At 35.5% G+C, this 14,934-nt stretch overlaps 3 protein-coding genes across 7 annotated transcripts in view; 2 read left to right on the top strand and 1 right to left on the bottom strand.

Annotated features, from left to right (window-relative positions):
* LOC119411820 (E3 ubiquitin-protein ligase TRIM62) overlaps positions 1-14,934 on the top strand; it is a gene marked incomplete at its 5' end in the record, with an annotated part of 294,497 nt that overhangs the window by 152,433 nt on the left and 127,130 nt on the right.
* Positions 3,299-8,372, top strand: prxl2b (peroxiredoxin like 2B). Its single transcript, XM_037678762.1, has 7 exons — positions 3,299-3,361; positions 3,745-3,949; positions 4,482-4,533; positions 4,847-4,910; positions 5,045-5,120; positions 5,845-5,963; positions 8,292-8,372. Exons 1-7 carry the CDS (start codon positions 3,299-3,301, stop codon positions 8,316-8,318), a joined length of 606 nt encoding a protein of 201 aa, XP_037534690.1. The 3' UTR covers positions 8,319-8,372.
* mmel1 (membrane metallo-endopeptidase-like 1) overlaps positions 14,576-14,934 on the bottom strand; it is a 19,151-nt gene continuing 18,792 nt past the window's right edge. For all 5 annotated transcript variants that reach the window (XM_037678746.1, XM_037678748.1, XM_037678747.1 and 2 more), the window contains one exon: positions 14,576-14,701. In XM_037678746.1, coding sequence (XP_037534674.1) covers positions 14,602-14,701 — 100 coding nt within the window. In that variant the 3' untranslated portion in view covers positions 14,576-14,601. The remainder of the gene's footprint in view (positions 14,702-14,934) is intronic.

The following is a 14,934-nucleotide window of genomic DNA, read 5'->3' as shown; positions in this document are numbered from 1 at the left end:
GTGAGTGGGACATTGATAAAAACACAACTATAGGCAGCGATCATTATCCCATTACAATAAGAGCAGGACTAACAATAAATAACAATAATATAAAAATAAACAAAAAATGGAATTTTAATAAAGCAGACTGGGTTAAATTTAGCTATTTGAGTCAAATTAGTCTAGAAAAAGTCAACATGACAATGGATATAAATAATATAAATACATATATAAATAAGGTAATACTAGAAGCTGCAGAAAATTCAATAAAGAAAGGAGGAAGACAGAAGGACAAGAGAATTGTACCCTGGTGGACAAGTGAATGTAGTGAAATAATAAAGTTAAGAAATAAAGCATTTAAAGTACTTAAAAGGAATCCAATTTATCAGAATCTAATTGATTATAAAAGAAAACAAGCTATGGTAAGGAGAATAATTAAGAACACAAAGAGAGAATATTGGAGAAAATTCTGTAACACAGTGGGAAAAGAAACAAAAATTGAAAAAATTTGGAAAATAATTAAAAGAATGAATGGTATTAAAAAAGAATATGAATATCCAGTATTAAAAATAAGTAACAAAACTATTACAAAAGATGACGAGAAAGCTGAAATATTAGCAGAAACATTTAGTAAAATTCATAGTTCTAGTAACATGAGTGAAGAAGGAAGGAAAGGTCAGGAAGCCACAAAACTAAAATACAAAGATTTACAACAAAATACTGAAGAAACAAATAATTTATTGAATGAACCGTTTACTAAAACAGAACTGAACTATGCACTAAGGAAAACAAAGAATACAGCACCTGGTAAAGATAACATTTGGTATACAATGATAGAACATCTCAGTGAAACATCAAAAGATACAATATTAGAATTTTACAATAAAATCTGGGAGGAAGGGGAGCTGCCAGAGAGCTGGAAGGAGGCGATCATAGTTCCAATAACCAAACCAAGAAAAGACAATACAAACCCAGAAAATTATAGACCCATTGCTTTAACGTCAAATATGTGTAAAATAATGGAAAAAATGATTAATAATAGATTAACTTATTATTTAAATATCAAAGGGTATATATCTAAATATCAGAGTGGGTTTAGAAAGGGGAGGAATACTAATGACCCAACAATTTGCTTAGAGCATGAAGTCAGAAAAGCACAAATCAACAAAGAAAGTGTAGTCGCTGTATTTTTTGATCTAGAGAAGGCATATGATATGATGTGGGTAGAAGGATTATTAATTAAATTATGTCAAATGGGGATCAATGGAAATATGTTTAACTGGGTTCAAAACTTTTTATCAGACAGAACAATAGAAGTGAGAATTGGGCAAGAACTATCAAGAAAATTTACAGTAGAAAATGGGACGCCACAAGGAAGCATATTAAGTCCGTTATTGTTTTCCATAATGATAAATGATATATTTACAGACATTGAGAAAGAAATGGGATGTTCATTATTTGCGGACGATGGAGCCATATGGAAAAGAGGTAGAAATACAGAATTTGTTATTAAAAAAATACAAGATATGATAATTAGAATAGAAAAATGGGCATTTCAATGGGGATTTAAGTTCTCAATAGAAAAAACAAAAGTTATGGTGTTTACACAGAAAAGAATAAGAGAGGAAATAAAATTAAAATTATATAATCAAGAATTAGAACAAGTAAAAAGTGTAAAGTTTTTAGGAGTATGGTTTGATGAAAAAATAATATGGAAGATACATATACAGAAAATTATCGATAAATGTAAAAAAATATTAAACATTATGAGATGTTTGGCTGGCAGTGACTGGGGAGCAGATAGAGGAGCTTTAAAACAAATATACACCGGATTAATCAGATCAAACATTGATTATGGAAGCATCATTTATGGATCAGCAGCAAAAACTCATCTGGAAAAATTAGATACAATACAACATCAGGCATTAAGAATCTGCACAGGAGCATTCAAAACTACACCAACAACAGCACTAGAAGTAGAAATGGGAGAGATGCCTTTAGATCTAAGAAGAACACAACTAGCAATAAATTACTGGATAAACTTACAAAGCAATAACCCGGATCATCCAACACTCGATACACTAATCCCATGCTGGGAGAAAGAGAAAAAACAAACAAGAAGTTTTGGATGGATCATAAGAAAGAAAACAGAAGAAGTTCAAATACATAATTTAGAAATAAGTCCACATTTACCACTATCAGTTTTACCACCCTGGATATTACCAACAGCAACAGTCGACATGACACTAATGGAAAGGAAAAAGGACAGGACATACATCATAGATTCACACACAGTACAGACTTATATAAACAATTATTACCAGTACATTCAAATATATACAGATGCATCAAAAACAAATGAAAAAATAGGAATAGCTTTCATAGTACCGGAATTTCAAATAAAAATAGGAAAACGAATCACCAACGACTTATCCGTATATGCAGGAGAGATGTTAGCAGTGTTATTAGCAGTGCAGTGGGTGGAGGAAGTAAAACCATTAAAAACAATAATCTGTTCAGATTCAAGTTCCACATTACTCAGTTTAAAGCACAATCATTCAGACAGTAGGCCAGACATTTTATTAGAAATATACCACACATTATTCAGAACACAAAGGATGGGTTTAACAGTGACATTTTTATGGGTACCAGCGCACATTGGGATTGAAGGAAACGAGATGGCAGATAAGATGGCAAAGAAGGCAACTCAGAATAACATTGACTTTACAGTAAATATAAGCAAATCAGAGGTAAAAAGTATCATCAAACAAAAACTGAAGAAAGAATGGCAGAAAAGATGGGATGAAGAAAAAAAAGGAAGATGGTTTTATAGGATCAAAAAGACTGTAGGAGAAACAAGAACTGGAAGAAGGAGCAGAAAGGAAGAAAGATTAATAACAAGATTGAGATTTGGACATACGGGACTGAATTATTCATTATTTCAAATAAAGAAACACAATACAGGAAAATGTGAGCACTGTGGACAAGATGAAACTATTCAACATGTGATACTGGAATGTCAGAAATATGCAGCAGAACGAAGGTTTATGAAGAGACAGTTTGAAAAGATAAAAGAAAAACTTAATATAATAGATGCACTACAACACAACTTGGAGAGCAAACATATACAAATTATAATTAGATATTTTAAGAAAACAAAGTTGATTAATAGAATTTGAGATATATATAGTTTACTAACACATACACATAGAATTAGCCCATGATGAACTACACTCCATACCAGTGGTGGCGGTAATGCACACCTACAGTTTTTTGCCAACCGCCATTAAACTCATCAAGAAGAAGAAGAAGAAGAAGAATGGCTAAAGTGGACCTGGCTAAGGTTGGATTGAATTTGCTGAAGAGCACTGAAGGCGGAGAGGTAAGGTGGCGTTCAGGTTCATCTGAAACTAAGGGATTTGTTCACGTCGAATGTATTTGTTTCAGCTTTTATTATTTAAATGACTTGTTTAGTGATAACGCACTATTGTTAGACAGTCGTGCTGTAAAGGCTCGTGTTATGATTAAACCTGCTGTTATTTCCCAGTACAAACCAAACTTCTGACTAAATTATCTGTTGTGGTAACCTGATAAGTCCCACATGGCCATAAATCAGGTCACAGTTGGAATTTATGGCTCATGATGTTACACAAATTTGTTTAAAGCTCATGCATCACCCATTCCTTGTGTATCACTCATTCGTTGTGAGATTTAAATTTTTTTTTTAAATATAATCATTAATAATTTGTGCTCACTGTCTTCCAGAATGTGGAGCTCCAGTCTCTGTGGCAGGATCAGCCGGTGGTGGTGTTCTTCCTGCGCAGGTTTGGCTGTCAGGTGTGTCGATGGATGGCATCAGAGATCAGCAAACTGGAGCCCGACCTCAGGGCCAAAGGGGTCTCGCTGGTGGGAGTTGGACCAGAGGAGGTTGGGCTGCAGGAGTTTAAAGAAGGAGGTTTTTTAAAAGGATGTAAGCACCTTTATTTCACCTAATGCAAATGTGATGGTTAAGTATAATAAATATTGTCATGAAACTTTTAAATCACCAGGGCAGATTGGACAGTGCCTCTTCTGTCTTGAATAATTTCAGGTCTGCTAAAGCTTATTTGCTCCAAAAAGACTCCATATTTCTGTTTCCTGTTTGTTTTTTTCATACATTTTAAAAAGCATTATCTATCCAGCTGTATAAAATAATGCCTAAATAATTTTTTGCAATTTTGTTGGTTACACTAAATACATTTTCTTCCATGCTATTGAATTGATGCATCCTAAATATGACCAAAGTTCAAATTTACCTCCAATTTTCACACCTCATTTCAGAAAAACAACAAAAATCAATATATTTTACAACTTCCACCTTCACCTGCAGCTCTTATTGTGAACCTTGACGGGCTGTTTTGTAACAAAAGCTTATTGATTAACCAGAAGGATTCAAACATGCTTATTGAATCCATAGTTCCTCCAGCCACTCCTGTTGTGTAAATTTCTGTTTCTTTTTACAGCTATTTATGTGGATGAACAAAAGAAGTGTTACAAGGATTTGGGTTTCAAAAGGTGAATCTAAGTTTACATTACTCGCTAAAGAAGCTGGTTTAAAGAAGCAGTTTGAGTTGCATTCGAGAATATCAGTTTGTTTTATTTCGTTTAGAGCTTCAACAGTTGTTTAATTAATCAGCTCTAGAAAATGACTTGGTTCAGTTTACATCTCTGTTTTTTAGTTTGTATTCTTGTTCAGCCTTTTAAAATAGTTTAAACATTGGTTGTAAACTCTTAACGGGTATTTGCCGACTGGAATGAGTTTCCAAAAGATTTCTTGATTTTTGGTGGTCTCAAATAAAAATAAAAAGCAGATTTTATTTTATTTCAGGTACACAGCATTAAGTGTGATTCCTGCTGCACTGGGGAAGAAAGTACGAGATATAGCTTCTCAGGTAGAAACGTTCATTGCAGACAAATAAATCAGTTTCAGCCTGTTTTGCCTATGTGACATGCTTTTTTGTATAAAAGAGCATATGTATTGACACACTCATTGTCTCTAACTGGTTGTCGTCTCTGCTGCTTTCAGGCGAGCGCTGCAGGAATTCACGGAAACTTCTCTGGAGATCTGCTCCAGTGTGGAGGGTTGCTCATCGTGGCAAAAGGTACAATCACAAGGGGACTCTTTAGTGAGGTCCACTTTCATTAATGTGACCTACAATTGCAGATATAGTTTTAAAAAAAATCAAACACAATTATTATTATTTTTCAAATATTTTAATTAAAGTTGTGCATTGATGCAGAAAATGTGTCCCCAGTTGTTTAAACGTAGAAAAAGTGCGTGCGCAATTTGCCTGCGTGTCCTCTAGAGGGCAGTGTTGCATCATATTGTTGAATTGTGATCACAACTGCTCACTGTTAAATCTCACCACTCAGACTTATTGAGTTAACGTGCTGTAACTATATTTTCTGATATTTTGGGAGGAGGAGGTAGATTACAGGTCATTCTGTCTGGTGGCTCTCCTCTATTTTCAGTTGTTCCTTCATTAAAAGTGATTTTTGCAGACGTTTCACTCACCAGTAACCCACCTTCTTACTTGGGGTCTTCACACCTTTAAATAGTTTATTCCTGTAACGGTAATATTTTGCACAAAAAAACCCATCTTGTATTATGCATATCTGACCTACTTAATGTGCCATTTTCCTTATTTGTATATATATATTTTCCGTTAATACCTGCTGGTGCTAAGCTGCAAATCTCAACAACAATAAATAAAATGTAGTTTAAAATAATTCCGAGTTGCAGCTTGACTTATTTTTTTCTTCCTTGACGTGTTGCTTTCTCAAATCAACCTGAAAGGTTGTCTCTTTTTTTTTTCTTCCATAAAGGTGGAGAAAAGGTGTTGCTACACTTTATCCAAGACTCCCCAGGAGATTTTTTACCTCTAGAGGACATTTCCAAGGCTCTCGGCGTCTCGGCCTCAGTGACAGCGGGACAGAAACCGGTGGTAAGACCTCTCTCCTCACATTACTTTGCACTGAATTACTTTAAGCAGCACAGTTAACAGAATGGAGATCACGTGTTATTCTGTGTTTGTGTTAAAGAAAGCAGCACTAAAGTTGACAGTTTTTCCCTCAAACTGATTTTGATTGACGTCAGCAGACACACATGCAGCAGAGTAGTCTCTTCAGACAATTTCACACCTATTAGCTATCTTCATGGTCTGTCAACATCTGAAACAAAGGCTCTGGAAACCTTTTAAATTTGACAGATAAACTCTGTGTTTGAAGACAATAGAAGTTATTGTACACATTTATCCCTAAGAGTACAGCAGAAAAACATCTGTGTGTCCCCAAACAACATTTCTGAACTATAGCTTCTTCTCACACAGACTATTATGTAACTTTGACAGCACACTATACAGATAATCAATGCAGATATCATGAAAGATGTACTATTTTTTAGAATAATCTTTTAATTATTCCTATTAATGTTTATTTCGGTGTTAAATCACACCTGAGAGCCAGGTTTTGGTAACAACACATTGTCCTGGTCATTTGTCTCAGGTCTACATGCATTTTTTTTTATTGCTCTGGAAGAAACCAGACTATCTGAGATTATTTAGTTAAGCAAATTAATCACATTTTTTGGACCAAGTAACAAATCAAATTTACTTGGGAAATGAACTGACGGCTAGTCCGATTGCGGCCGAGACCAAAGTGGATTGCTGCCATCCTAAATGAACTATTCTGCATTACGGTTAATGCAACAGAGATGTTTTGTGCATTGTAGCTCTCTGCCGCTGCTGTTTACTCTTGCAAGTTACCTTAAAAATGTATGTAAATAATTGTAAAATGTAAAACTGACATTGCATCGTGGACTTATCCAGATCCCATCTGCTTACTTACTAAAGAGCAAGGGCAAGAATGATCTCAAAATGTCATATTTTAAAGGGGTAAGCTGGAGCTCTGTGAGATTTATATATATAAATAAAGGTTTTATGAAAACAGAAACACTTGCTAGTCTTGATACAGGCAAAACATGACTATTAGTCATAAAACCTCCCATATTTTTCAGACTGTAAGGTGCACTTAAAATCCTTTAATTTTCTCAAAAATCGACAGTGAGCCTTATAATCAGGTGCGCCTTATGTATGAATTCTGGTTGTACTTACTGACCTCGAACCACTTTTATGTGGTTATTGTGAATGAGTTGAATAAGTTTGACTTATCTGACCATTTTGTGTTTCACTTAATGTACTTATGTATGAAAACAGACCCGTTCATTGATATTGCGCCTTATGGTGCGCCTTTATAGTACGAAAATTACAGTAAATGGGGAACATAAAAAATGTAAAAACAATAAAAAAATAAAAAAAAAGTAAAAAGTCAGCTTTAAAATTGAGTTTTGTATACCTGTATATTCACAGAAAAACACAGACTCAAGAGAGACACCTTAATGACGTGGGTTCTGTGATGTCAGTGTCTGTTGCACCATTAAATGAGACCTGAAATGATAATCAGTCAAATTCAGAATTGAATTCAAAATATTACTTCTAACCTACAAAGCCCTCAAAAACCTAGCTCCATCTTATATTAAATTTTTCATTTACCCTTTTATTTATACAGGTAGCCTCATTGAGCCACGAGAACTCATCTTCAAGAGAGACCTGTTTAGGGAGCAGATGTAGCCGATGGCCGCTTGTCCTGAGCCTGGTTCTGCTACATGTTTCTTCCTCATGAGGGCGTTTTTCTTTTCCACTGTCGCCTTCATGCTTGCTCAAGATGAGAGTCTGTGATGAAGTTAAACTCAGAGCAGTCTGCTCCTCAGATAAATGGTGTTGTTTCTATTCAGTGCCCTGAGATGACTTCTGTTGTGACTTGGCGCTACAGAAATAAACTGAATTGAATTAAATCGAAGTTGCATGTGAAGTCAGTTCTCTGTCCCATTTGCACTTTTATAAAAACAGACCCCTCAGAGCCATCGTGTCAGTTGTGCTGCAACACGACCCCATGACCTGTCTGTCTGACGCCCGCAAACAGAATGGACCTTGTTTTCTCTGACGGATCTTAATACGTCAGAGAAAAGTGCAGATCACAAGCTGAAGCTCAGACAAAACTGAAGCTCTTATTTTACAGAATGACACTATATACTCTGAAAGTCCACGTTACTTTTCAGGAATAAAGACCCTATTCAAAGATGCTGTTTACTCCCTTATTGGCTCCTTGTGTCTCAGATAGTAAATAACAAACGTCTTGCTTTCACCAGTTATCCTGTAAATAAGCTGCTTTTTAAATTTTATTTATTAATTTTACTTTTTGTGCATCTCTTGCAGTGCAATGATGACGTTTGTACTCGTTGATGAAGAAGCTTTCGGTTTGGTCTAAACTGCGCCTGAGGATAAAAAGGCCAGATTAAAGAGGTGGAAATTAAAATGTTCAAATAATAATAATAAATTATTAGTAAGGTTCTAATATCACAAATGCCATTGTTTGCTGTGATTTATAGTCAATTTAAAAAACAATAATTCTTTTAACAAAAGCTCAGCGTTTATGCTGCTGTTTTATGTACAGGGCAAATCCAACGCTGTTTTTGCTGTTGAAAATAATGAATGGTTATTTTAAATATAATTTAAAAGTAATTAAACGTCTTGATCATGGTTTTTTTTTTTGTGTTATACATGTTAAAGGTGGGTTATAAAGCTCATGCTTGTTTTTGCATATGTCTGAGACGGATTTTAGATTAAGGTTTTTATTTTTTATTTGCTTTATTTGTGAATAATTGTAATAGCAATAAATTAAAAACACTTATGCCTGTTCCTTCACCTAAATAACCCACTTTCTATCTTGAAAATTAAAACATGTGCTATATAATCCATGAAGCCCTTGTCTAATTAATAAAATGTTTTTTTCTGAACACATTTTACTCAGAATGATTATTTGTAAAACTCAAATGACATATTTTAAACCGATGAAATGATTCCAGCGCCTCAACTAAATCAAATTACAAGCATTAAAGATAATGGTCAAATTAAAATACAATCACACAGTCTTTTAGCATCCTTCTGAACATATTTTATGTTTTATTTGATTGTATAAAATAAAGATGACACTTTTCAAGCAGAGTCTTGAGATCACCGTTTGAGACAGTCACTTTTAATAGCAGTAATTACAGATCTGAGTCACAAAAATAGCAGTCTAGATAATTACATAGCAGCAGGAACATTCATAGAAACATCTGAATTCTTGCAAAGCAATTGTTTTACTTGATAAATAATTTCTTTAAATAAATAAACTCTGATGTGTGTACAGCTGAAACATGTTCATAGAATTAAATAGCAAAAAAAAAAATAAAATTGTACTTGGTAGTTAGCTTCATAAACGACACAGTTTCACTATTTAAGTAAATGTGAAGCGAAATCTAAGAGCAATTATTTTTCACCAGGTTTTCTGCACAGCCAACAGTTACACATTCCATTTGTATAAACTTTGTGTTCAGTAAATGGTTGACAGAAAAATGTGCAGGGGTCGAGCTAACTTTAAAAACACAAGATGTTGAGTCATAGTTTCGCCTCCAGCTGGACTGCGTCAGTCACACGTGTGCGTTTTTGTACAAATAAACCGACATCTTGGGGAAATGCTAGTGTTTGCTTCCAGAGAAAGAGTTAATCTGAAGGATGCCGTTACTTTACAGAGCTGCCAAGTTAAAGAAGAGCCTTACTAACTTGTTCAGCAGCAATCGGTGCCGTCTTTTCCTCAAAAGAAGCTGTTCACCAACTTTTAATGTTGCAAATAAACGACTTCTTAGAGCATCTTTTTTAACCAGACTTCAGAAGAATCAACTCTTGAAGGCTTGTTCACTGTTTCAAATAACAACCCTCCTCTCATTTCAGGTCTTATACTTCTTTCCTGTTTTTTTTAGTAACATTCTGTTTACATACAGTAACTCCATAGCTGTTTATCGTCAAATGCTACAAGCTGTCGGCTGTCTATTCAGCCACATTACTGTACTTGCTGCCGTACACGTCGCACCGCTGTACAAGTTGCATCAGTCCAAATATGTCTAATAAAGTGGAAATAAAACAAATTGCTTTGCCGTATAAATCGCATCTATTATGCGTCACCGCTGACGACCTGGAAATGCGGGCCGGTGTTGTGCCAAAAATCGATTGGCTGCCAAATGGCTGATGGCAGCGGGAGTGTGCACGGGAGAACTTTAACAATAATTTAACAAGATTAACACTTAAAAACAATTATTTGTTTTTATTATTTGTTTGTTCGAAATTATAGCAAAGGTGTGTCTCAGTTTAACTTTTACTCAATAAATGCACCTTTAATGGTCAAATCAGCTGCAGTTCACCTGGGCGGCGCGGCAAAATGCAGCTGATTTGACGTTTGCTCCAGGATTCCGGAGCGAGATGAAGGTGACTTAGTATGGCAAGCCAAGTGTCTCATTAATAGCCACTTTTACCTATTAATGAGACACTTGGCTTGCCATATTACTCGAGCACCCTCTAGTGGCTGAAAATGGAAGTGTTCAATATTTTCCATGTCAGAATGAATGAAATCATCAGATCTCAGACAAAAATTTGTTATAAATATGGGGAAAAATATATTCTAGTCACTTCGGTGTATAAAACGCAGGACTTGCAAATTTATGCAAAAAGGTGCAACTTATACAGTGAAAAATACAGTAATTGCTTTTTTCAGCTTTTCAGTTTTGCTCTGAGGGATGATGCATTTTTATAGAACAATTTCAACTAATCACTTTAAATTTTATATATATATATATATATATATATATATATATATATATATATATATATATATAATTTAAGTTGTTCCAACACTAAAGGAAGCAAGTGATTGACCTACAAGTCACTGAATGTTTTGAACAAGGGGACTGTTGCGATTGTGATCTATGTCGTTTTATAGTTTAAGTCAGATGGTTTAACAAACCATCTGGTGCCTTAGATAATGGAAAAATAATCAGCAAAAGGCAGGGGAAACAACAAGAAGTCTGCCCGGATACTTCATACTTTGGGATTCACATTTCTGTTCGGTTCAACAATTTAATTAGGTCTGAGCTGTACGTTGGTGTTCATGTTGTTGCTCAGATGTGACGGATAACAGTTTGACAAATGTACAACTATGACTTGTTTTTTTTTGGTTGTTTTTTTGGTCATCAGATTGTTGTTGTTTTTTCTTAAATAGCCACATAAAGAACATCTCACTTTTATTTTGGGCCTAATTTTGATTGGGTGACTTGCAGCATGAGCTAAAATGTTTATTTCATTGGTTAAGTTACACCTTTTTCAGAGCTGCATTACAAAATTTCTCACAACTGGGGGGAAAAAAGATTTAAGTAAAAAGACTGAAATGTTTTTTTTTTTGTTGCAGTTTTACAAACTGAAGTTTTGACTTCAAGAAAATATTCAATATTAGAAACGTGAAAGGATATTTATTATCAGATGCACAGTTAGAAAAATCATTGAGTCTCACTATTTTTATCTTGAATTTAGTAAATCTAGTTGACGTTTTTCCTCTTCTTCCCTGTTTTGTGTCTTCTGTGGTCTACAGCCACCTTCCAACATGATGCATTTAAATCCATAATCATGCCTGACTTTCATCTTTTCTAAAGTTTGACTCAACTTTACGTGACAGATGGATTTGTTTGAACTGACTGAGTGAATGAACATTATGTGGCAGGACATAAACCCTGCAGCACATTTTCATATCTGTACCAAAACCCTGAATATGAAGCAGTTGGGATCCATAACTAAACTATACTGTAACATTTTCCACAAACAAATACAGGTGCAGGTCATAAAATTAGAATAGCATGAAAAAGTTGATTTATTTCAGTAATTCTATTCAGAAAGTGAAACTTGTATATTATATTCATGCATTACACACAGACTGATACATTTCAAATGTTTATTTCTTTTAATGTTGATGATTATAACTGACAACTAATGAAAACCCCAAATTCAGTATCTCAGAAAATTAGAACATTGTGAAAAGGTTCAATATTGAAGAGACCTGGTGCCACAGTCTAATCAGCTAATTAACTCAAACCACTTGCAAAGGTCTTTAAATGGTCTCTCAGTGTAGTTCTGTAGTCTACACAATCATGGGGAAGACTGCTGACTTGACAGTTGTCCAAAAGACGACCAGAGACACCTTGCACAAGGACGTCAAGACACAAAAGGTCATTGCTAAAGAGGCTGGCTGTTCACAGAGCTCTGTGTCCAAGCACATTAATAAAGAGGCGAAGGGAAGGAAACGATGTGGTAGAAAAAAAGTGTACAAGCAATAGGGATAACCGCACCCTGGAGAGGATTGTGAAACAAAACCTATTCCAAAATGTGTGGGAGATTCACAAAGCGTGGACTGCAGCTGGAGTCAATACTTCAAGAACCACCACACACAGACGTATGCAAGACATGGGTTTCAGACGTCGCATTCCTTGTGTCAAGCCACTCTTGAACAAGAGACAGTGTCAGAAGCGTCTTCTTCTCTGATGAAAGTAAATTTTGCATTTCCTTTGAAAATCAACTAAGTATTGAGTGCTGTACATGCTCATACTTTTCATGTTCAATCACACATTTCATTTTCAGTTGGCCAACATTTCTAAAAATCCTTTTTTTATTGGTCTTAAGTAATATTCTAATTTTCTGAGATACTGAATTTGTGTCTTTCATTAGTTGCCAGTTATAATCATCAACATTAAAAGAAATAAACATTTGAAATATATCATTGTGTATAATGAATGAATATAATATACAAGTTTCACATTTTGAATGGAATTACTGAAATAAATCAACTTTTTTCACGATACTCTAATTTTATGATCAGCACTTGTAGATTCATAAAAATCTGGATTGCACAGTGGCCGTCTACCACCAATAACTACTCTGCCTGTGGGAGTTGTGGCGAAATTAAACCACAGCAGAGCGTTTCGTTACATTTCTTTAAATTTGCAAAGAACGTCAGATTGTTACTGAACGTAAAGTATGAGCAACCCTCCAGAGTTAACAGCTTCACCGAACATGATGTCTTTTAAGAGTTAATTTCCCAAATGTCAAACATTTTTTAAGACTGCAGCACAATATCAGCTTCCAAATTCTCATTGGTGGGACCTCTCCCATCATGCATTTCACAACAGTATTTGTCAACAGCTGAAGACTAAAAGACAGATTATATGCACATTCAGTTAAGCAGCCTCTGTTGAGGCCTAACAGTCGAGTTCAGTTTACCAAGGCATCCTAGATTTAACAAGCGACAGTAAATATTCAAATCAGCTGTCTGTGTTTGCCTGCCACTCTGTTCAGCCAGCATCTCTTCTGATGCGTCCTCTGCTTTGATTCTCCTGTCGTTACCTGTGAATAAGTCAAAAATAACAGTTCTGGCCCCGGCCGCCTCGTTACCGGCAACAATCTTTAGTGGTTCTACCCCCGGGCTCGTGGATTGATTACGGCGCTCATCCTTTCATCTCGCAGAACACTGATCAAGGCAGGATCAGAAGGAAAACACTTCATCTCTTGCCTCTTTGAGTGGCGTTCTCTTTGCCTTTGTTGCATGTAATTGGCAGAGACTGGCGTTTCCACCCCACAAGAGCTCGTATAGGAAAAGAAAGATGAGTTCTTCTAGAAAATAAACTTTAAACCTTTACAGACATAAGAAAGTATATGTAACTGACCATGTGATGTAATTTTCATTACTCTGCCCACTTTGAATTAGTTTACTTTGGATGACAAAGATGGCAGCTTTCGAAAACACAATGATCTGAAGTGAAATCTTGGAGAAATGATCAGTTCAGTTGGCAAAAACACATTTTTGCTTCAAGCAATTGCTGGATTTTTGCACGAGCTAAAGATTTGCGGATCACCACCCCTCTAAAACAAGTGAATTATTATGATCACTCAGACTCCTGCAGTACTAGTGTTGTTATAGTCGCTTGCAAAAACAAAAAGTAAAGAAATGGGGGGGAAACGCATGACATAACTCTGTAAATGTTGAATATTTCAAGACACGGCTCTCTATGAATGTCAATTTCAGCTGAACGCTGCAAAAGATTTAACAGTCTTGAAGTCTTAAGGTAATTTATTTTTACGTACTGTAGCAGTAATCGAACCCTCAGAGTGTGACTAATTCAGGCGAAACAGCTTTCATTTATTATTCTTAAGAGTTCAATTTCTCTAGTTTTCCTTCTGAAGTGGTTTAGTGTCTTAAATATATATCAAACCCGGCAGAACAGCTCCTGCCAAATGCGAGCAGATAAATCAGAAAGACTTGTGAAAGAGGTTTTTTTAAAACTTGGTGAATCGAAGGCTGGAAACACATTTAAAGCCAGATTTAACATTCCCACAAGGTTTTCATTTCTTCCATGCAGCCGTTTCATTCATGTTCCCACCTGTTTGTTGTGGGACACACCAAAGAAGAACTCATGACAACACACAAAACTTAAAGAGGACATTCAAGGATGTCCTCCAATTTCCATGCACATCTCTGTATACGTGAAGGCTTGTGCTATCACTCTGCACCAAATGGATTGGACTAATCTGTCAAAAAGATGTCACGTCCTGGTTAAAAAAAGTTTGACTTCTGATCTGAGTTGCCCGTGTTAAAAAAATGAACAGTAGTCTACCAAACACGACACTTCTGCTCAGGGTTCATCGGGCTTCCTTTTGGGCACTGAAAAGCTTCTGAGAACGCTTCGAAATTCTGGAGGGACCCAAGCACCCTGAAGACAAGAAAAAAAAAGAATCAGGGAGGACAATAAAAGCTGAAGCATGAGAAGAATGTTGAATTAACTCTCATACACTGCGAGTCCAGCCTCCCAGTTCTTGTCCCAGTTCCCACTGTGTGTGTCTGTGTGCATATATGTATGTATACACACACACACACACACACACACACACACACACACATATATATATATATATATATATATATATATATATATATATATATATA

This window comes from Nematolebias whitei, chromosome 7 (genome assembly GCF_014905685.2).
Source record: "Nematolebias whitei isolate Nwh7 chromosome 7, NemWhi1, whole genome shotgun sequence".
Taxonomy (NCBI): Eukaryota; Metazoa; Chordata; class Actinopteri; order Cyprinodontiformes; family Rivulidae; genus Nematolebias; species Nematolebias whitei.
This window is presented reverse-complemented; position numbering and strand designations above follow the sequence as displayed.